The sequence below is a fragment of the Prunus dulcis genome, chromosome 7 (assembly GCF_902201215.1).
Source record: "Prunus dulcis chromosome 7, ALMONDv2, whole genome shotgun sequence".
Taxonomy (NCBI): domain Eukaryota; kingdom Viridiplantae; phylum Streptophyta; class Magnoliopsida; order Rosales; family Rosaceae; genus Prunus; species Prunus dulcis.
In genome coordinates, this window is record NC_047656.1 from 19,240,070 (window position 1) to 19,261,579 (window position 21,510).

The following is a 21,510-nucleotide window of genomic DNA, read 5'->3' on the forward strand; positions in this document are numbered from 1 at the left end:
AGCAGAAATGTCAAAGACCATTTAGATATCCATGAAAAATGGCGTATCAAAATCAAAATTTAAACTGTGTTTTTCATTTCGTTTTATAAATGTTACTAAACACATACAACTGGAAAACAATTACATCACTACCATAATCCCAACATTGAAAACACAGGTTGGTAGTGTAAGGAGGGCTCATGATTCTGTGTGTCTTAAACACATGCCTTTTTTTTTTTTTTTTTCCCCATTTGCAGTACTGTAAAACGAAGAGAAAGAAAGAATACAAAAGTGGGGAAGAAGATAATCACAATCTTCCCTGACCTCCTCCTTCCTTAAAAGAAGTAAAAGATGTGAACCACTGCTTCCAAGCAGCATCCTTTTGTTGCTCGACCCATGACAAAAATGCACTGTCCAACAGGCAGAAGACATTAACATAGAGGAGTTGGTACCTCACAGGAACATATCGGAAATTTGCAATCTGAACAATTGGCCACACACCACCCTCCAAAGCAAGGGCTGGCAGGAAATCTCTCTTCAAATCTTCCTTCACTTGAACAGAATTCTTGCCAGTGGAAAATCCCATGTAAGTGAAAAACACCAACAAATCCAAAGGGCCAAAGATAAGGCCATCCATTGCCACTTTAGCAGCAACAAACCGCGCTGACTTAGGTTGTAGGTGAAGCTTCAGCTTTATAAATTTGTCCAAGCCTTCGTACCTATAAACATGCAATGTTATACTTTTTCTTTTTATTTATTTCTATCATACAGTTGGCAGACAGATCAGACCAGGCAACCTGAAGGAAAAGAAACAGGATAGGCAAAACAAACCAGAAATGGCCAACTGGTCCAACAAAGGCAAACCCAAACGTGCTTGTTATAGCTACACGTTTCCAGTTAACTTTGAAGTCTGCATCTGTATCCTGCTATAGGAAATATAAAATATCAACATATATGTGCATAGAAAGTGGTTGATGGGAAAAACACTAATACTGCTTCTCCAAAAAGATTTTTTTTTTAAAAATGACTTTTTTGGGTCGAAACTCCAAAAACAATGACTTGAACTGAAGCAAATCATAAACACCAACAATGACTTGAATTCAAAACAATCAGGTTCTTCTCCAAAGTTCAGCTGCATTCTGTAGCGTTGGTTCAACACTTACAAAGTTTGAGGTAACAAATAGGTGGACGGAAAAATGGTCATCAAGGCTTGGTTAGATACACTCCACACTAAAAAGCAAGATAAAGGAGCTATTATACTGGAAACACGTACTCATGCTCACACATGCACTGACATTACCAACACACACAGAAGGATCTATTTCAGTGGTACCTGAACTCCTCAGTTAATTTTTCATTTTGAAAGACTTATAGTTATGGAAACTGAAAATTTATTTCCTGCACATGATAAAAGTAGTTCCTTGACTTCCAAACAACATACACACAAATGTAAAGGAGCATTTATTAGTTCCTCTAAACCATCAACCTGCAAATATGAAATCAGTCAAAGCATTTTTTGTCTATATGATGAACCATAGGAAAGAGTAAAAACCCCACAAAAAGAATAAAAGCCCCCTCTATTTATTGATGCAGACTTGTTCATGAAAGAAAGAAGTACCCCATAAACCTGCCGCTGACCAGAAAAATGAATGAAACAAGGTTGTGATGACACACATTTTCTGTAATGGCATTCATCTATTTGATAGACATAGAACTTGACCATTAAGCCATCATTCCCCTACCATCATTTTAGGAGATTGATTCCATTATCTGTGGTATCCTTATTGTGGATGATAAATCATACCTTCAAAAGCTGTATAACGTATTCAGTTCCATAAGACATCGTAAAGGACCCAGAGTCAATGGTTTCTAATTCTGAAGAAAAGGTTCATGATTTTAACCAAAAAAAATAGGTATCAAATTCAGAAAGAAAATAAAAAGGGGAACTTCAGAGGCTCTAAAAGGCTACTATGCTATGCAGACCCAAGTTTTTTATTGTGTGTGGCCGTTTCGAAAACCCAACTCAAAAAGAGACATTTACAGCTACCCAGTTCCCAAAAACAAGAAATTCAATTGAAGGAATGAAATTACAGAATCCGGTATAAGAAATAAAAGAACCATATGGAAGTAAGAGAAGATTAGGTTTTGTAATGGGTTACTCACAGAAAGTTGAAGACGCTTTCTTGCGTTGGAGTGAGTGATGTATTGGGCAGCAATGTCGCCAACGCCCCAGAGGACGCCGGAGCTGATGACCTGAGTCTTCAGTGGGTGAAAAGAGAGGCAGTTCTGGTACCATTTCCACAGCTTCAGCATCATTTTATGTGTCTATGTCTGTGAGAGGCGGAGAGAGGGATGGTAGAGGAAGTTGGAGGCTTGAAGCTAAAAACTTTGAGAACGCAATGGTCCTATTTATGAACAAGTTGGTACGGGGCCTGATAATCGTCTAATCTCATTTTCTTGATTTTACAGACTGCCTTTGGAGAGTCTTTGTTTTGATTTTGATTTATTTATGCATCTTTTCCATCCAAATTTGGTCCCATTTTTACTTGTACTAATGCACGCACAAAATCAAAACACGCACAAAATTATAGGGGAGGATTTCTCATATTCTAAATTATAGGGGAGGATTTCTCCACACAAAATTAAAATGTCATAAAAACTCAAACTTTAGACCTCTATTCTTTAAATCAAGACTCTTTTTTATTGAACAAGACCACATTGCCGCAAGTTAATATAATTAAAGACTTATTCTTTTCACTCAAATATTGTTATTTTTCTTTGGTCCGCCAAGTATTGATTTTGACTTGAGTTAATTGTCAATCTTTCTCTTGGTTTCTTTTCTCTTTTTCTTTTTGTCGCTGTTCTTATTAAATCTCCCCTAGAGTAGGAAGAATCTTGCAAAATACTCAATTATAAGTGACCACGTAGTTTCAATTCAAGTGGTACATGATGGAAGAGAATAGTTTTTACATCAATTAGCTCCTCCTACTTCTCATCCCATTAATTTAAAAGAATACTTTTAGGTACAAAAAGAAAAAATAAATAAATAAATTGTGGTCTTCTAATTTTTGACCACAAAATAATCTACTTGCATTTTGTCTCCTGCATTTAACAGCCTCAAAAAAAATTCCAGAATTTTCACTGCAAATATTTGTGGATAAGAATCTCCAGTGATGACACAACACAAACACAGACACACACCGCTAGACTACAATAGCACCCCTTCCACTTTTACATGCACAACTCGGCAACCAACCATGCAACTCCACCTCTCTTTCCAAGCTCTGCCTCAACAGGTATAAGCCCCTGCTCCCCCAACCCCGAGACAGCTTTCTTTCAGTTTTTGGGATTTCTCATTTATATAATTTTAGCTGAAGTTTGTTGCTTGAGTTTGCTGAACTTCATGCTGTATTGAGCTCAATTGTTAGTTTTTTCACATTGATTTATATTTGGCAGCTGTTGATGGTTTCCAAAACCCATTTTATTCGAAAATTTGATTCTTGAAAGATGTGGGTAGGGATGTTTGAATGTTTCCCTGACTAGAAATCACATCAGTTACTGGTTTCTTAGTGTGAGAGTTAATTCAAGATCAAGAACAGTCAGTTGTTTGGACCCCATTGTTGTTTTTCTTTTGCTGCATAAATTTGGGTTTTTTAGTACTCCACTCAAGACTTTTTGAAGGAAGTTGAGGTTCCACCCAAAATCAATTGGCAAAACCAATTGGCAACGGGGGAGTAGCCCAACTCCTTATAAACCCAGGCTAGGTCCTTTAACATTTCAGTATGGGACAAACACTCTCAACACTTTTATTTCATGAAAATGGTTCTTGTTGCTGCCTGGATGTTTGGTACTGTTGCTCCTCTGCCAGCAATGGGATATGGATGAATGGTGGTAACCTCAGTTCTGTTTTCCACTACCTTGGAACGACTCCCATTCTGCTTTGCATCAAAATCTGTGGTGTTGCTTATTATCTGCTTTGCATTTTGCCTAATCTTGTTGTTGCTAGGTTGTATAAGATTTCTAGTGAAAGAAATTACTGACTTCTTCCCTCTGAATATGTGACCCCTTTTCATTTCTTTTGATCTGATGCATCCCCTTATCACTGTAGAGGGCCCTTTAATCTCTGCGTTATCTATCTATTGCTCATATATTCGAACTATATTTGGATTCCCAATCAATCTACCTATATAACTCATAACTGTATTAGCAGATGAGATGCATGCGACTTACATATAGGCTTCCCCTTTGTCGGTTTAAATGTTAAACATCCTTTACAGGTTCCATCTAGAAGGAAATGAATGTCTAACTATCCCTCAAGTCTGGTGAAAGCAAACACTTTGGTATGGACTGGAAGCCAAGATCTGAATTTGATCAAGGAAGTCAGTTAAAAAATTGAGGCGCCCGTGGAGAAGAATTGGGGGCATTTGGTGCTGACTGGAGCTCATGGGTGGACGCCAAGAGGTAACGATTAGAGGCAACAAATCATCTTCACTCAGAGTATCGTATTAGCAAGTAGTCAGTTTGTTTGATCTTGGAACTTAAGTTTATGGTTCAATGTGCATTCTGTTTCTTCCTCAATCTGAACTGAACAACTTCTACTGATTATGCTGACAATGAATTGTTCTTCCAGTAGCCTTTGCCGAAGTGAATATCAGTTTAGTTGAGTTCATTTTAGATTATTCCCACTTAGGATTCTTTGAATTTTAGGCATAGTTTATGCATGCATTTGTCGTTAAACATGGTATGGTCTAATTCTGATCGTTGTGAACTACTTAGGAACCACACTTGCAAAAGAAGGACTCAACTTTGGTAGATTCAGGAATTCAATCCCATTGCCTTGTATGTTTGGGCAAGACCAGTTGCCAAGTAGTTCGTTCAAGAACAAAACTGATGAATAGTCTAATTGCAAGAAGGAAGCCACATGAAGCCCAATCCATTTTCAAAAGTTTAGCAGAAGAAGGACACAGGCCAACTCTTATAACATACACAACTCTTGTAGCTGCCTTGACCCGCCAGAGGCGTTTCAAGTCTATTCCCTTGCTCCTCTCTGAAGTGGAGGAGAATGGTCTGAAGCCCGACTCAATACTTTTTAATGCAATGATTAATGCTTCCTCTGAATCTGGAAATATAGACGATGCCATGAAAATCTTTCAGAAAATGGAGGAGAGTGGATGTAAGCCCACAACCAGTACTTTTAACACTCTTATCAAAGGATATGGAATTGCTGGAAAACCTGAAGAATCTTTAAAATTGCTAGAGCTTATGTTGCAGGATGAGAATACGAAACCCAATGACAGGACATATAACATGATTGTTAGAGCCTGGTGTAACAAGAAGAAAATAAATCAAGCCTGGAATATGGTATATAAGATGGTTGCATCTGGTATACAACCTGATGTAGTTACTTACAACACATTGGCAAGGGCTTATGCTGAGAATGGAGAAACAAATATCGCTGAAAGATTGATGTTGGAGATGCAGAACAACAAAGTGAACCCCAATGAGCGAACTTGTGGCATCATTGTAAACGGATATTGTAAAGAAGGTAGCATGACAGAAGCCTTGAGGTTTGTGTACAGAATGAAGGATCTAGCGGTGCATCCAAATCTTGTTATTTTTAACTCTCTTATCAAGGGGTATCTGGACATTACAGACACTGATGGAGTTGATGAGGTGAGTTTTTACCTTCAATCCTTTTATTGATTAACTCTCTCTCTGTCTCTCTCTCTCACCATGATGTATTTCGAGCTTTTATGTTTCACTTCACTGACAGAATCTTGGTGTTCTCTAACCTTGTTATTCTGAATTGTGTATAGTTCTCTGACTCTGATAGATGTGAAGTTGTTTATTATTTTACTTATATAAGACTATGAAAATAATGGAATGTTCTTACATCTGCAATGCCACTCCAAAAGACTAGTGAAATGCCATTTGCCTTAGATATTGCACTGTTAATTTTGGCATTCTAATGGGAATATATCTGCAAAAACTATGAAAAGAGAAATCATGTGTCTTGTTAATTTAAGTTTCCCAAGCTTCTATAGCGGTTTTGCATAGCACTCAGTTCCTCAATTTTCTCACAGAATTTTCACTGACAATCAGCCTAACTTGACAGGTACTAACATTGATGGAAGAATTTGGGATGAAGCCAGATGTGATAACATTTAGCACCATAATGGATGCATGGAGCTCGGCAGGGCTCATGGAAAAATGCCAGGAGGTCTTCAATGACATGATAAAAGCTGACATAGAACCAGACATCCATGCATTCAGCATTCTTGCAAAAGGCTATGTGCGTGCTGGTGAGCCTGGTAAGGCTGAGTCACTTATGATTTCCATGGGAAAATATGGTGTGCATCCAAATGTTGTAATCTTCACAACCATCATGAGTGGGTGGTGCACAGCTGGCAAAATGGAGCATGCTTGGAGTATCCATGAGAAAATGTGTGAAATGAGCATTGCCCCCAATTTGAAAACTTTTGAGACCCTAATATGGGGATATGGAGAAGCTAGGCAACCATGGAAAGCAGAAGATTTGCTCCATATAATGGAAGAGAAGGGTGTTATTCCTGAGAAGAGAACTATCCAGCTTGTCGCTGAAGCTTGGCGTGTGATAGGTTTAATGACCGAAGCCATGAGAGTCTTAAATGATTCAGAAGAAGAAAGGGAAGTGGTACAAAATAATAGGAGGGACAAGGTACCTGAGCAGAGTTTGGAGATGATTAATAGGAAACAAAACTTAAGTACTTCTCATCCTAATGTTTTGCCGATACCTGGAGTAGTTGTTTCTGATAACGGCGGATCTGCTGCCAATATAAGAGGTCAGATGATTTCAAGAGGATTTCAGTTTTCATCTGACAGTATGCAGAATGCTACTAAAACCATGTGTCTTGCTCATTCGTCTGCATTTAGAATGCAACCACTGATCATATGTAGGAGGCAGTTTCAGACTCAAGTTGGGATGTGCAGGCAGTTTGTAAATACACGTCCTGTGATGTAAATAAATACATTGATGAGGAAACAGAGGCGACTCAGATGATGAGGAAACAGAGGCGACTCAGATGATGCTATTTCGACAAGGGACAAAACATTATCCTGCCCCAGAAGATTTCCTTGGTTCTTAGATTCATGAGTGTTGATGATTCTTTGCTATTCAGAGCTGTTGATAGTGTTGCAGCATATACTTCATCTCTATTGGTGTCCCTGCTGATTGTGCAAGTCAAAAGTGTAGGAAATTATGTCATTTGCTACATGAAATGTGTAACATATGTTGATAATTCAGGGCCAAAGATAACAATTTCTTCTGATATATATTTGTTAAATGAAAATACTATTCACAAATGAGTAATGAAAAGGGTTACTTTTGAAAAACGAAGTTTTATGTTGCAGGCTAGCAGCCAGCCCCTGTAGCTTTCTTCTCTGGCAGAGTGATTATTCTCATGTTAATTTTACTGTAATCTCCCTAAAGTGGAGTTTTGGCTCAAGAATGCATTTTAGCTCTCAATAAACACAATTAAAATTGGAGTGGGTCCCACTACCAAGACAGGATCCAATGATGTGCAAGTAGCAGGATCAAAGGACACAATGGGAGGATACCAACAAAATGGAGAACATTGGAAGCTCATGAATATTCAAAACTAAAATAAAAATTCAAAACAAGAAAAAGAAAATACCAAAAGCTAAAAATCTGCAGATTGAATGCACAGCTAGCTTGAGACAAAGGGAGAGAAAGAGATGCTCTCTCTACGTGTCTCCCCTCCATTATCTTCCCTCCAAAACCCTAACTTTAACCATACCCACTTCTCCACACCCATAAAAATCCCTAATTTCAGAGTCCTCAATCTCCACCCACTTTCAAGAACCCACTTCACCCCTCCTATAAAAACCGCAAATAATAAAACCCACTTCAAAAAACTTGCTTGCAATGCTTTAAAGGACTCTGGTGAGGAAACCAAGGCGGTTTCGGACCGTGGAGGAGGTGGTGATGATGGTGGAGGAGGAGGCGGTGGTGATGGCGGACGGGATGATGAGCAGGTGGAGAAGAAGAGCGGACCTTTTCCAGAATGGCTCAATATCACTACCGACGACGCGAAGACAGTCTTTGCGGCGATAGCAGTATCGCTTGCTTTCCGGTCTTTCATAGCTGAGCCGAGGTACATTCCTTCGCTGTCCATGTATCCTACTTTGGATGTGGGAGACCGAATTGTAGCAGAAAAGGTCAGAACTTTATTTGTTTTTTTGGTGGATATATTGCTTATGGTGTATGAATTCTGTTTGCTAAGCTTTGAATCCTGTTGGTTGGCTAAAAGTCGAAATTGTAATGGCAACATTTAAAGATAAGGCTTATGTTTGAACTTTATTATTGTTAACATTTCGGGTTTTGGAGTTTCTTTGGAAGTTGGAATGCGGGATGTCACTGCATTTTGATGATCATTTTTCCATTAGTCTTGTGTTAACTTACATTTTCTCGACATGCATTGTTTGATTTGATGGTAAGGGTACATCAGAAGGATGATAAGGAAGGGGGTAAATAAAGGTTAAACTTTCAGAGCTTATAATTTAGGATGATTGGTAGATGATTGGGTGATAGTGGAAAGGAAATATAAATTTTTTACTGAGTGGCAACAGAACTATCACTGAAATTTCTCATAAGCTAATTTAAAACCAGATTGATCATATTTGTCTGCATTAGTATGACCACTGACCTAGGTAAAATCTTATGAGAATTATTTGCTTGGACTTTTTGTCTAAAATTTTGACAATGATACGCCTTCTCTATAGTTTGTGATGTGACTGTTTGATGAGAAAACTATTGAAAGGTTACCTAATTTATTTTCCTCTGAACATTGCCAGGTTACATATTATTTCAGAAAGCCATGTGCCAATGATGTGGTTATCTTTAAAAGTCCACCAGTCCTTCAGCAAGTAGGGTATACTGACTATGATGTCTTCATTAAACGAGTTGTTGCCAAGGAAGGTGATATTGTAGAGGTGAGATTACTGAATTAGAGCACCTTCCCATGTCATAATATTGCGGTGTGCGTTTTGCTTTCATAATTCTTGCTATGGTTAATTACATCCCTGTGTGTCAACCAAGAGACATCATCACACCAATACACTTTATTTTCTCTACTGTAAGAAACGGAAAATATCAGCAAAATTTTGTTCAGAATGACTGCCGACTCTCCTTTCAGAACATGTAATGTTATGCTAGTTAACCATTATCCCTGGAAATGGCAATCTAGATTTTCAAATTTAACTCTGACTTGCACCTAAAAACAATACGAAACAATGATGATTTCTAATAATATAGTGATGGTTTCTATTTAACTCCAACTACAAAACAATGATGATTGCAGGTTCGCAATGGGAAGCTCATCGTTAATGGGGTGGAGAGAAATGAAAAGTTCATCCTTGAACCACCTTCGTACAATATGACTCCTATTGTAAGAATTATGTTATAATATTTTGGATTGTTTATCTTCCCGTACCTTTTAGCTTTAAAGAGTAATTGACTTTTCATGTTTTTCTTCGTGTTTATGTTGTGCAGCGTGTGCCAGAAAACTCAGTTTTTGTGATGGGTGACAATAGAAATAACAGCTATGATTCACACGTATGGTAATGTATACTAAACCCAAGTGCAGAATAGTGAGATATGTTGTTTTTAAGATCCTCTGTTTACTTGCTATCTTTTGGTTCTTCCTGTTGACTGTTTAAGTTGTGTTATGTTTAGGGGTCCACTGCCAGCCAAAAATATTTTAGGAAGATCCCTGTTTCGGTATTGGCCTCCAAAGAGGATTGGCGCCACGGTTCTTGAGACTGGTTGTGCTGCTGATAAGCAGGAGAGCGTTCCAGTGTCTCAGCAAAAGGAAGGTGCTGATAAGCAGGATAGTATTCCAGTGTCTCAGCAAAAGGAAGGTGCTGATAAGAAGGATATCGTTCCAGCGTCTCAGCAAAAGGAAAGTGTATCATTGAATTAGTAACCATATGAAGTTTCTTCTGCCTCTTCGATTGACATTGTTTTGTTTTGTTTAATCATTTTTGCATCCAATCTTTGTGTAATTTCTCAATTCTAAAAGAAACTGGGATACGGGCGAATTTTGGAAGGCCCTAGTTCATCATAATTGTTGAACATTGCAAATCGACCCCTGAATGAAGTAACTTTTTTGTTTCAATTCAGAATTTGCTCACTTTTAAATAAATAAATAAACCTGTGGATGTGCTTGGACACGGAAAGCAAAATTCATTATAACTTATGAATTGTCATATAAGGTGAATCTCAATGGTCCCACTAGTATCATAGCCTCCATGCAGAAATTTGAAAAATGTTGTATGACAAGATGAACCTTCTTGGCAAGGAAGAAGGCATACAATAACACTCCACACTATCATATACTGATAACAAAAATAACTGTAACAGAAACACTAGGCATTGCAAATAGCAGCAGGTGAAACGCAGGTGCTCATTTGTAGGTACATGAACTCGTTTTTAACTTTATGGGTTTGCTATTATGAGAGTTGATTTCCATGGAGCAAGATATGTGCCTTTGGTGCTTTGATCTCACCAACTTCCCCACCACATTACCTCGAGACCGGACTTCAAACATCAGCATCATCGGAACTCCTCCACTGTTATCAGAGACTGCTAAGCTTGCCCCAGCCCCATATAAAGGAACCTTGATCCCTTGGAGGTTCACAGTCACATTCCGGTAGCTCTTTCTTGGTTGATAGTATTTCTTCAACTGCATTTTATGCAACCAAATAAGAAAAAGCTGAACCCAAACCTAAACCTAATAAGAAAGAACTGAAAGTAGCTTCTTAAATCACACACCAAGGGATAACTCTGATTTACAAGAAAAGAAAAGAAAAAAGCAAATGCGACGCAGCCAGTCAAGCTCACTTGGATGAGTTTCTTATTGGCATTGCATCATCATAAATCCAATAACAGTCCAATGTATAAATCTTACCTGGCCAGTTGCAACTGCAATCTCTGAATACATAAGGTTAATTGGTGTTGAGCTCACATGAATACCAAAAAACGTAGCAGGGTTGTACACACTCATCTTCACTGAACAATTCATTGTCAGCATCTTCGAAGGCACACCAGTTGTGTCTGATCCTTCCCCGAAATAAAAATTATGCACAGCCAAGCTCTGAAGAAAAAACTTGAATTGAAGATCATTTGAAATATAAATACCAATAGAAAGTGAAGCAAGAACAAGACTTTTTATTTATTTATTTAATGGTAAACAAAAGTTTAGAGATAGGGAAGTCTATCCCATTTCAGGGCCAGAGCATACAGAGGGGTCTTAGTCCTTTTCTTTTGTTTTTACAGATGAAACCCTAAGAGAGATTGTTGGCAATGAAACCTGAATATAGGCCTCAATAACGAAGAGAACGGTCCATATCAACTCAATCAACCCCGTTGGCCTCAAGAAGGCGGCTTTGACCACCCCTCCAAACCTCAAAAAGTGGTTCTTGCCAAGTGCCAGCTTCAATTTCAATAATCTAAGATGTGACTTAAAAGTTTACAACAGAGTATTATAAAAATCATAACATTCATTCCTAATAGATTACTTTATTCAATAACATTAAAATAATCCAAATACATTATCAAACATTAGATTACACAAAAGTCCTAAACAATAAAAAATTAGCAAAACAAATTTTAAAAAATTGAAATTTTCTTAGAGGGTCATGATCATCAACAAGCATACCTTAACAGCAACCCGAGCTTTGTAAGGCCTGCTAGCACCCCAAAGAATCAAGCAGAAGATGGAGAAAATCACAACAAACCCAAACAGAGCAATCCAAATCTGGCACCTTCTAGAAATTCCCTTATCTTTATAAAACCCACCATAGTCACCTTCTTCTTCAATCACATTGCACTCAGGCCACCCCTTATCGTTGCCCTTCCGGGTCCCTTTCTGACCCGAAGAGGACCGAAAGGTACCCGAAACCCGACTGGCAGATGATGCCCTCGAGTGCCGGCCATAAGAAGGGTGTGATGGGCTCTCCATGGGACTGTTGAAGGCTGGCGTGGCTTGCATTGTGGACGATTTATCGCCATCGTTGGAGTCCCTGGACGGGCTTTGAACGTAGTAAACAGGTCGCTTTGGTGATCTTGGTGATGAAGGTGCCAAGCTGGTCACATCCGAGTCAGATTTTGCGTGCATCATATTTACTGCAGGCGTGCGCTATATATGGTGTGTGTTTAAATGCGTTATCTTTGGAGATTTTGGTGAAAGATGCTGAAATTGATTGGACCCAGTTGTAAATTCTGAAGCCTTGTTGGATTTTGATCTGGGTTTGATGGATTGCTTGGGTTTTAATTAAATGGGTACTGGTAAAACAAAAACAGAGAGAAATGCCAGAATTAGAAAGGAGACGAAGACCAAACTGAGCAAATGAAACAGAAATCTTGTGCCTTTGGGTTCAGAAACTGAGGAAAAATCTGATGGAATTGGATTGGACCCAGTTTGAAATTTTGATTTGGGTTTAATGGATTGCTTAGGTTTTAATTAAAAGGGTCGTGGCAAAACAGGGAGAAATGCCAGAATTAGAAACAAGACGAAGAGCAAACTGAGCAAATGGAACAGAAAAGCTTGTGGCCTTTGGTTCAGAAACTGAGGAGAAATCTGATGGGATTGGCGGTGGCTTTGTTAGCTCTCTCTGTGAAAAGAGACAGGGTGCCGTTTTCGTGAATTGGAGCGAGACGCAGAGCAAAAGCAGAGCACTACGTCTTCATTATACGCTTTGGGAGTGTGAGTGTTGTGCACTGAGACAGAGACGGAGTTGGAGTGAGTCAGAGGCTTTATGCTTGATATAGCGACAAAGCTAGGTTCGGGAGGCTCCAAAGCTGTAGGTTCGGATACTAAGTGTCGGCAGTTTTTTAGTCGTCCGATACACTCTGGTACCCGCGGTAACATGTGAAGTTTACGGGGTTCTGGGGCTATGTTTGGCTGGCATAAACGACGTCGCTGAAGTAGTGGCATGATTGATGATGTCTTTATCTGAGGATAAATGGCGTCTTCAAATTTGAGTTGATAGGATCAATTAATTTAGGGGAGATTTACTATTATACCCAATATGGGGGCTCAAATTATAAAAATACCCTATATAAAATGGACTTTAGAAACACACCCAAAACCCATTTACAACATAACAAAAAAACTTTTAACTTCTTATAAATTACAAAACTGCCATCAATTTCTTAAAACAAGCCCAACCCCAAAATCTCATAAAAATACCCAAAGCACTCAATAAGGCATCAAAGTAATTTAATAATCAATATTAAATTCAATAAGGCTAGCTATCATTTTTTGGGTTTTTTTAGGTTTGTTTATAGGAATTCAATTGTGTAAGGTTTATTTATAATATTAGTGCTAGAAATGGGTATATCACTAAATATCTCTTAATTTAGTCACACAATATAAAGCGACAGTATTTTTGCTCACTATTTTTTGTTCGTCACTTTAACTTAAATTGAACCCTTGTTAACTATTTTTTGCTCGGCACTTAAACACTTGATATGTATCCATCAATAACCATAATTCTATAAAGAGAAATATTCAATAAATAGAAGTAAATTGTGGTGAGTGTGCACCTTTGTTAAGGTGGTTTGTAAAAATATTTCACGGTATAAAGTGGGATGGTCTTGAAAAGTTTTAATACGGCAAACAAATATATAATTCATTGACGAGAATATACCAAAGCAACATAAAGAATAAAACATATGAACCATAGAACATTTGGTACACAAAACTTCTTCAACATCCATATATATTTCAGAAGAAAATGTAAATTTGTTCTTTCTGGGTTTACAACAAAGCCCATGGCCAAAAATACAAAACAAATTGAAAGAGAATCTAGAACAGCATTTGGAGCAGGCCAAACCATCCCACAGAGAATGTAACAATGCCAGCTTTAGTCTCTTCCGGCGCTGGAGAAGGCCTCTAAAAAGTCTCGAGTACATCACCGTGCACAACAGAAACCTGAATAAGAAACTGGGGCAAAATTTCAAGCAACATTAACAAACATTGAAAGCTTGTAACCAACCAAAACAGAGTAAATTGCTAAAGCAACAGTTAGTTTTACAGGACTCAGACTATGGGTGGTGATATATCACTCTAGTCGGCAAGGCCCAAGAGCCATTACGACGAACGAGACCAATAATACATCCTCACAGTCCACTTGTTCGATCTAAAACTACAAATCTAGATCCGCCAAATAACAACCTATTAAATATCTCCACCAAAAGCTCATACATAAGGAGATTAGGTAAGCATGTTCTTACTAGGCAATGTAAGTTCAAGGCAAGAGGAACAGGCCTCATAGAAATAAGTTTATCAGCACCAACAGTTTCAGACATATGCTTGTCTAGAAAAAGATTTAAATCACTGGCCATTTTGAACACAAGTAACAATGCTTTTGTACACATTGCTACCAGAGCGGAAGAGCAAAATATTTTCCCTGGTATCCAAGAAAACAACTTTAAAACTCGAAAACACTAGAAAGTTCAAAAACCATAACTACAGATTAATTCATAAGGATCGTCAGATAGGAGCGAAAGACTAAAATTGCATTAATCACGCAGATATCAGCTGAACTATGCATTTGATCATCACTCGACCCATAATGAAATTAACCAACTTTTTTTCAGATCGTTTAAAAAAAAAGCCCTCATGTAGCTAACAAGTACGTAAGATATACAGAGAAATTATGAGCCTCAGAAGGAAGGCAGTAGAGGTATATATGTAATCACTGATAGTCATAAATTACACGAAACCATATCCTCATCACAGGCAGCTACGTGCAAATCATACTGCTCATTTGCTTACTAATCCAAGGGCATAAATTCAAACGAAATGAAAAATCCAAAATTTCATGTTCCTAACACACAGAAAATGAAGATGATCAGCCTCATAGAGAAGATTAGGTTGTTCCACATAGAATAATTCAGACATATGCTTGTCTAAATATTTACTTTTAATCATCGGCTGAGAAGTAACCCACAAAGACTTTTGCAGCATCACCAAAAGCAATTTGATAAATAAAAACCCAATTTCAAAATAACCAGATGACAACACAAAGATATGAAAAAACAAAACATTTTTTCAAATTGAGATGAAAGGGACTCAGAATATGGGTGGTGATATAACAGGATGGTCGGCAAGGCCTTCACGGCCAATTACGACGAACGAGACCTTATCAATATGAATCATCACTGTCCCGATTTGAATTGAACCAGAAAAACCAAAACAAAGATACAACAATGGAATTCTAATGAAGTGAATAGACTAATTTCAGAGGCAACTGAAACCCTAGCGGCCAAGCGCGGACTTGGGTTTTGGCGAAACACTACGCTGGTTTATAAAGAGGTGGAACGGAGGGTTTGGAGCTAGGGTTTTGTGTTTTGGTGTAGGGCTTTTGAATTGGGCTATTCTAGACTATAAGTGGGTGTATGGTCATAACCTGAACCGCTATGTTGTGATGAATGAAGATCATCTAAATCATGAAGTCCAATTCGTATTAAAAGAGAAAGGCCTTTGATTTGGGCTACAACAACAAATGATCCACACAAGGCCCGCCTGTTATGAAGGAGGATCTTCATTTTCACGGCCCAGATTGGTCCTCACATCACGAAAGCCAATAGCTTAATGAGTTTTAACAAATATATATATTTTTTCTTTTGGGTAAATTTCACTCTATTACCGGAAAGTCTTTTGAAATTCAGCCTTAACTGCATAAAGTTTTTTTCGTATCAACTTCGTACTGAAAATTTAATTTTCTATCACTTGCATACCTTCGTTAGTCATCTATTAAATGATGATGTGATAATCAATGACCCACCAAAACAGACATAATATGCCACATCAGCTAATAAAAATAAAATAATCAATAAACAATTAATCGATGGATTCCCTTGTTTGTTAATTTTATTTAAACACAGGAGCTCTAGATGCATATCAAACACACTAATGAACTTGGATAGTGGAGATTTCAACACAACCTTGGATGCATGGGTAATCAAACACACTAAAAGCAAAGAAAAGAAAATCTTCGTTTGCCTGATTCCATGCTGAATAATATATGTAATTTGGTATCAAATAAACTATTTTTAATCTACAAAATCGCTTTAGTCTGAAAACATCAACAGCAAATAATTTCGTACGCGCTAGTAATAATAAATATCAAAGGAAGGCAATTCTAAAAGTCGAGAAGCAATCTGAAAATAAAAAAGGCTATAAATAAGCCTGTTATATCATTTTATCAATCAAAACTATATTTCAAGCAAACACTAAAATTCTACATTCTGACATCACAACTGATGTTACAAATGTCGCCAGAATCTGACCCTTGACGATCTGGTTCTAAATCCTGCATAAGCACCACATAGATTGCAAGGCCAGTCTGATGACATTAAGGAACCAAAAAAAAAAAGGTAATAAAGAAGCAACTCTTCTACATCTAACACCTTCACTCAGCTATCCATTGGCATAATCCGGTTATCGAGTGTTGACAGGATCTGGGGCATTGACATGCCTCCAGAAACAACAATTTCTGCATTTAAACAACAGATAAATTAATACCGCTTTCATGGTCAATAAAGCTTCAAAGACACAAAAAGGCAAACTGTTTTCCTTCTTTTGATTATCCTTTGTATTTGGGGTTGGGAGCATATAGTTTATGAAAATTGCAAACTCAATACAGAACCCCAATCTAAGACAACTAGTCACTGAACTCTGATGGAGATTAACTTCTTTTTCTTTTCTTTTCTTTTTCTCTCTTTCCCAATGGTGTCAACTTTATTCTCTGACTTGTAGATTTGGAAACAACCAATAGGACCCTGGTATTTTTTTCATTGGGGGATATCATTGGTTCCAAAGGCTCTTCTGGCTAATGCGGAAATTAGCATAAAGGCCTATGAGGGATAGGGGTCGAGTAATTAGAAAAAGTTGGTTTGTAAATTTCAAGCTAAGAGCTATAAAACAGGTCTTTTTATCTTATAGATGAAGTAGTATATACAGCCTACTCACCAATTCCTTCCCGTACAGATAAATTTGGTCTAATGACATCCTTGGTGTTGACCAAGAATACATCGCCAATGTAAAGATGGTTTGTGGGAACATAAACACAGCACAACTCTTCATCTCCAGAATAGCTCTGCATTAAAGAAATATATATTCAGGCATAAGATTGTTTCTTAAATTCTTATAGAATATATCACCATGTCATTGCCAGTATTGCACTTTGGTAACAACAAACAATGGATCACAAAACCAATTTTCTAAAACACTGTTTGCATGACAACAATTTAAGCCATGCATTATTACACAGGTAAGGTTAAATTAAACATACATGCTCATAAAATTAGATTGATTATCATAAAAAAGTAATGAATAACGGGATTCTGACCATGATAAAGATAGTGCTGAAGTGGTAGTTTCACAATATAGAAATTATTTGCAGACCTGAAGGACGACCGATGAAGTTATGAACCCAAATGCATATTCACCAATGCGTGGATGCCTTATGATGGCCACTTCCTTGAAGGCTTGCGTGTTTTGATCTAATTTCATATAGATCTAAAGATTATAACTGTCCACATCTATTTCATTCAGTCCAAACAAGGGGAATAGAATACTATATAACACACCTGGGGATATGGCGGAACTAATCTGCTTGGAGGCATTGTAGATATGACGAACAAACGGCATTCTTTTGATGAACCACTCACCAAGGCCCAGGACAGACGCACCCAACCATGATGACATGAACACGCCAACAATAAATATGAACGTAATGGAAGTGACAAATCCAAGACCTAAAATGTATACAGAAGTTCAAAGGTCAATTAGACATCATGAAAACAGACAGCCAAAAAAATAAGAAAAATCACTGAACAAGGGCATGCTTGACTTTAAACTCTGCATATTTAATGAATATGACGAAACCATGTTTTGCCTTATGCTGCATTAGGAGTACATTTTCTTTTCAAACTCCAAATATTGACCATATGGAAATCCCAGCAACATCAAATCCCAACACAAATAACTAATGCAACTTACAGTATACCAATGGAAAGAATGGGCATAAGGGAAATGTGTTACTGAATCAAAGCGTACTTACTACTTACCAAAAATGTTGATTCCAAGTTGAGCATAGATTGGGGAGAAGAAGCTATCCACAAAGTGAATAAACCACCACGTTATATAGAAAGTGATTGCTATCGGAAACAGGATCACACTGCAAAAGAATAAAAAGTGAGCAACTATAATGGCATTAGCAAAAAGCTGTAAGAAAATGTTGACATTAAAAATCTCGTTTAGCCACTACATTAATTGTATGCACCAAAAAACAATCCAAACACACATGATATGCATAGAAAAATCCTATGATCTGTCTAAAACTTATAAGAAGCTAAGCTAAGGGTTTCTTGCAATCATCTAACAAAAGGGTAGTGCTATATATTATCCAAATATTTCTTTGTCTGCAACAAAATGAATCCAAATAAACAATGTACTTATACCCTCAGAAAAAGGGAAAGATGTATTATAAAACACATGGCAACAATCTGCTAAGTCGGTGGTCCTATCACCTCTAAATCATTCCATCTGTCAGCAAGTCAAAACTAAGCATAAATTCCACAAATACTTATATATTTCAAGAATAACCTACAATCAAATAACTTGTATACTTGCAAGAAAACAACCTTAAACACAAATTGATTAGACCCTCGCCAATTGATGGTTTACATACAAACATACATATATCAACTGTAAATTAGAATTCCATATGTACATGACTTGAAGGAAAATTGGAACCACAAGAAAGAAATGTGCACCATCCGGTCATGAACTTTTTTGATGCCCAACTTCTAACTACTTTGGAAAATGTCTGCACAGAGATAATAAGAGATAGTATGAGTGTTAGGAAGATTAATAGAATAACACACGCACACAAAGCATGAGAAAACTTATGTCTCAAGTTGGGCCACCAAAAATAACAAACTTTAAGTCATCAACAAGAAATTCCAGAAAAATATCAATGATATAAAATTGATATAAGTCTATGCACAAGTAAAAAGAAAATTCCTAGAGCTGCATCAAAGTAGGATCATACTTTTACCACAATCTAACGGCTCTTGATGAACTATTACAAGACGCAACTTAAGTTGTTATCAGTGTTATGATGCGGTAAAAACCCTTAAAACAGATTGACAAACAAAGTAAAACATAGCCCAACACTCACATAACCAACAATCATAATCGTCCAAGCAACCTCATTCCTCTCAGGCATATTATCAAACACCATCCTCCCACTTCCCACACCTTCCAATTTAACCACACCATCCAAAATCACAGTCCACGACACGACGCTCCTCTCCCCCATCTCTTCAAACACCCGTCTCGCCATACCCAATAGGCCACACTTGACATACATATCCATGACCCCATTGCAAGCCTTGACACTAGAACCCAAACCCACCTTCATCACAAACCCATGCCCTTGCTCCCCAATCTCAACGTTGCCCAGCCGAGCACACGCATTGAACAAGCAAGCCATGGCCACGTCGTCCACCCTCACGTTTTCTCTTCTCAATTCCTGTTGAAATGCCCAAACATACTCAAATATTTCATCTTCTTAGCATATTACTTGGAGGCTGGAGCAGACAGAGAGATTGAATCAAATGCATACCAAAATTGTAAGGGCCATAACGTAACAAAGAAGTCAAATTCAGAACACCAGAAGTCTCTTTTGAACTGATGGAAAACATCAGAAACAAGATAGCACCTGAATCTGAGTTTGGTCCTCCAATGGCCTCGAGAAACAGTAAGTCAGACTAAGTCAAACACAAAATTAGAAACTCTCTCACAAAAATCAACCCATAAACCAATTCCAATAGAAACCCACGAACTTAAATTCGCAACCTATGCAAAAAATTTAAACTTCCCTTCCAATTTTCCTAATTTTCTCATCAAGCAAACAGACACAAAGCAATCAAACAGAAAACAAACCCTAAATAAACAGCAATAGAAATTAACCTCGCGGCCGGTGTGGTGCGAAATAGAGGAAGACGAAGAGGGTTTGAAAGAAGCATCTTCATCGGTGGAGTCAGCCACGGGAATGAGAAGCTCACGATCTCGCGGTTCTCTGTCTCTGCTCGCCATTATAGTCGACGACGACGATTTCTCATCGCCCATCACCAGCAGACCCCAAAATATACGGCGCCGTTTCAAACACCGCAACGCGGCAACGCGGGTCCTTTGCCAGGGAATTCCAGACGAGCGGAAGACTAAGACGTCTCCTGATCGTCCTGGTTTGCTTCTTTTGTGTTTTTGGCATTTCAAATTTTGGTTTTGTTTTCTTTTTATTCAATAATTTTAATTAATTTTTTAATGGTTTTTTTGTGTGTGGGGTTGGCTGGGTAAGGAAGGATTAAGTAATAAAATAGTTAATTTTAATTTATTAAATGATATTTGGAGAAAAGGGGTGGCAAGTATTACGTGCATGTGAGGACTTCAAGGAAATCTTGTGTCTTATTGTACCACTAATTAACTCAGGGCGGATTAATCAATGCTTAATCTCTCTCTCTCTCTCTGTCTCTCTCTAAAATATCAAGCTGTTTTGATGAGCTGTGGCTCCAATGATTGCCTCTTTACCTTGCAAATTGCTCTTCTTTTTTAGGAATGAATGAACTATTAAGATAAGACAGAGTGGTTGAATCCTAAATATACATTAACACTTCTTAATTTGGGGTTTAATTTAGACGGTCTTCTAGAATCCAATCTAAATTTTGGATTACATTGAAAAATGTGGATAAAAATGGAGCTCAATGTAGAGATTTTTTAATGAGTTTTCCAAGTTGAAAGAACTCGTTTACTTGGAGATGGAATAAATCCTTGGCATTAACTAAAGAACATAGAGGAATTAAAATTAATCATTTTCTTTAGTTGATTTGATAGAGGATGGAAAGGAATAAAAAATGGCGTCTTCCAAAAAATAAATAAAATGGCATTATCTTATTTCTTCTTTTTCCCTTAGATTTATCTTACCATTATGTCTGAAAAGTTCGAAAAACCCCCTCTCTCCCAAAAATTATTTCTAGAGTCATTTCACTTTCCCCTCTTCCTTCTTCTCTTTTTCCCTCTCATCTTCCCTCATTTTCAGAGACAAAAAATTTTCTCAATTTGTCTTCATTTTGTTATAATTTTCCTCAAACCATCACAAACGATTGCATATACTATGAGTGATAGCAAAACATATGAGTTAAGAAACGATTTTAGGCGTATTTCTTTTTTCCCAAAAAACACTAGAATTTATACAATTTTAGCAAAAAGTGTTTAAGAGTAAAACTTCAAATGGATCCAACCTTGAGTAGCATGGACCAAGCAAGGAGCAGGCCCAAATGAAAATGGTCACCAAGGACCCAATGAAGGAAGTCAGAGTCAGAAATGGGAAACGGCATATGGCGCTAGCTAGGTAGCCGTTGCTGATTGGTATTTGGTAACCGCCCTTTTTACCAGA

General features: G+C 37.6%; 5 protein-coding genes and 4 non-coding genes across 11 annotated transcripts; 2 read left to right on the forward strand and 7 right to left on the reverse strand.

Annotated features, from left to right (window-relative positions):
- Positions 1-46: 46 nt before the first annotated feature.
- On the reverse strand, positions 47-2,494 carry LOC117634413 (PXMP2/4 family protein 2). Of its 2 annotated transcripts, none has more exons than XM_034368517.1 (3): positions 2,143-2,494; positions 811-902; positions 47-698 (listed from the first exon to the last, which is right to left on the reverse strand). In XM_034368517.1, exons 1-3 carry the CDS (start codon positions 2,293-2,295, stop codon positions 287-289), a joined length of 657 nt encoding a protein of 218 aa, XP_034224408.1. In that variant the 5' UTR covers positions 2,296-2,494; the 3' UTR covers positions 47-286. The 2 variants fall into 2 exon arrangements, with proteins under 2 accessions (XP_034224408.1, XP_034224407.1); XM_034368516.1 differs by having other exon boundaries at positions 811-905; positions 2,143-2,483.
- A 618-nt stretch (positions 2,495-3,112) lies between these two features.
- LOC117634414 (pentatricopeptide repeat-containing protein At5g21222-like) lies at positions 3,113-7,354 on the forward strand. Its single transcript, XM_034368518.1, has 4 exons — positions 3,113-3,275; positions 4,257-4,440; positions 4,756-5,652; positions 6,095-7,354. Exons 2-4 carry the CDS (start codon positions 4,423-4,425, stop codon positions 6,977-6,979), a joined length of 1,800 nt encoding a protein of 599 aa, XP_034224409.1. The 5' UTR covers positions 3,113-3,275; positions 4,257-4,422; the 3' UTR covers positions 6,980-7,354.
- Positions 7,355-7,558: 204 nt separating this feature from the next.
- On the forward strand, positions 7,559-10,154 carry LOC117634415 (chloroplast processing peptidase). Its single transcript, XM_034368520.1, has 5 exons — positions 7,559-8,196; positions 8,833-8,970; positions 9,339-9,425; positions 9,530-9,597; positions 9,713-10,154. The coding sequence occupies exons 1-5, from the start codon at positions 7,714-7,716 to the stop codon at positions 9,957-9,959; spliced, it is 1,023 nt and encodes a 340-aa protein (XP_034224411.1). The 5' UTR covers positions 7,559-7,713; the 3' UTR covers positions 9,960-10,154.
- Positions 10,155-10,221: 67 nt separating this feature from the next.
- On the reverse strand, positions 10,222-12,944 carry LOC117634416. The gene is made up of 3 exons (XM_034368521.1): positions 11,697-12,944; positions 10,947-11,132; positions 10,222-10,721 (listed from the first exon to the last, which is right to left on the reverse strand). Exons 1-3 carry the CDS (start codon positions 12,156-12,158, stop codon positions 10,443-10,445), a joined length of 927 nt encoding a protein of 308 aa, XP_034224412.1. The 5' UTR covers positions 12,159-12,944; the 3' UTR covers positions 10,222-10,442.
- A 1,133-nt stretch (positions 12,945-14,077) lies between these two features.
- On the reverse strand, positions 14,078-14,170 carry LOC117636233. Its single transcript, XR_004587033.1, has one exon. It is a non-coding gene; the product is annotated as a small nucleolar RNA Z43 (small nucleolar RNA).
- A 356-nt stretch (positions 14,171-14,526) lies between these two features.
- On the reverse strand, positions 14,527-14,615 carry LOC117636230. Its single transcript, XR_004587031.1, has one exon. It is a non-coding gene; the product is annotated as a small nucleolar RNA snR60/Z15/Z230/Z193/J17 (small nucleolar RNA).
- Positions 14,616-14,703: 88 nt separating this feature from the next.
- Positions 14,704-14,786, reverse strand: LOC117636243. The gene has a single exon (XR_004587043.1). It is a non-coding gene; the product is annotated as a small nucleolar RNA U83 (small nucleolar RNA).
- A 326-nt stretch (positions 14,787-15,112) lies between these two features.
- On the reverse strand, positions 15,113-15,211 carry LOC117636231. The gene has a single exon (XR_004587032.1). It is a non-coding gene; the product is annotated as a small nucleolar RNA Z43 (small nucleolar RNA).
- A 975-nt stretch (positions 15,212-16,186) lies between these two features.
- On the reverse strand, positions 16,187-20,360 carry LOC117634095 (protein LIKE COV 1-like). Of its 2 annotated transcripts, XM_034368014.1 has the most exons (9): positions 20,028-20,142; positions 19,681-19,825; positions 19,234-19,587; positions 18,827-18,879; positions 18,119-18,228; positions 17,639-17,806; positions 17,454-17,551; positions 17,019-17,145; positions 16,187-16,542 (listed from the first exon to the last, which is right to left on the reverse strand). In XM_034368014.1, exons 2-9 carry the CDS (start codon positions 19,696-19,698, stop codon positions 16,463-16,465), a joined length of 1,008 nt encoding a protein of 335 aa, XP_034223905.1. In that variant the 5' UTR covers positions 19,699-19,825; positions 20,028-20,142; the 3' UTR covers positions 16,187-16,462. The 2 variants fall into 2 exon arrangements, with proteins under 2 accessions (XP_034223905.1, XP_034223906.1); XM_034368015.1 differs by lacking the exons at positions 19,234-19,587; positions 19,681-19,825 and having other exon boundaries at positions 20,028-20,360.
- Between the last annotated feature and the right edge of the window lie 1,150 nt (positions 20,361-21,510).

Excerpts from the sequence above, each read along its gene's own strand:
- LOC117634415 (XM_034368520.1), top strand. The coding sequence starts at position 7,714 with ATGCTCTCTCTACGTGTCTCCCCTCCATTATCTTCCCTCCAAAACCCT. Across the intron at positions 8,971-9,338 it reads AGGAAGGTGATATTGTAGAG|GTTCGCAATGGGAAGCTCAT; the intron begins GTGAGATTACTG and ends TGATGATTGCAG. Across the intron at positions 9,598-9,712 it reads AGCTATGATTCACACGTATG|GGGTCCACTGCCAGCCAAAA; the intron begins GTAATGTATACT and ends TGTTATGTTTAG.
- LOC117634414 (XM_034368518.1), top strand. Across the intron at positions 5,653-6,094 it reads ACACTGATGGAGTTGATGAG|GTACTAACATTGATGGAAGA; the intron begins GTGAGTTTTTAC and ends CTAACTTGACAG.
- LOC117634413 (XM_034368516.1), bottom strand. The coding sequence starts at position 2,295 with ATGATGCTGAAGCTGTGGAAATGGTACCAGAACTGCCTCTCTTTTCAC. Across the intron at positions 906-2,142 it reads GAAAGCGTCTTCAACTTTCT|CAGGATACAGATGCAGACTT; the intron begins GTGAGTAACCCA and ends TATTTCCTATAG. Across the intron at positions 699-810 it reads GGACCAGTTGGCCATTTCTG|GTACGAAGGCTTGGACAAAT; the intron begins GTTTGTTTTGCC and ends GCATGTTTATAG.
- LOC117634095 (XM_034368014.1), bottom strand. Across the intron at positions 17,807-18,118 it reads ACTTGGAATCAACATTTTTG|GTCTTGGATTTGTCACTTCC; the intron begins GTAAGTAGTAAG and ends TATACATTTTAG. Across the intron at positions 17,146-17,453 it reads CTTCATCGGTCGTCCTTCAG|AGCTATTCTGGAGATGAAGA; the intron begins GTCTGCAAATAA and ends TCTTTAATGCAG.
- LOC117634416 (XM_034368521.1), bottom strand. The coding sequence starts at position 12,158 with ATGATGCACGCAAAATCTGACTCGGATGTGACCAGCTTGGCACCTTCA. Across the intron at positions 11,133-11,696 it reads AAGCTCGGGTTGCTGTTAAG|AGCTTGGCTGTGCATAATTT; the intron begins GTATGCTTGTTG and ends TTTTTTCTTCAG. Across the intron at positions 10,722-10,946 it reads TTGCAGTTGCAACTGGCCAG|TTGAAGAAATACTATCAACC; the intron begins GTAAGATTTATA and ends CATAAAATGCAG.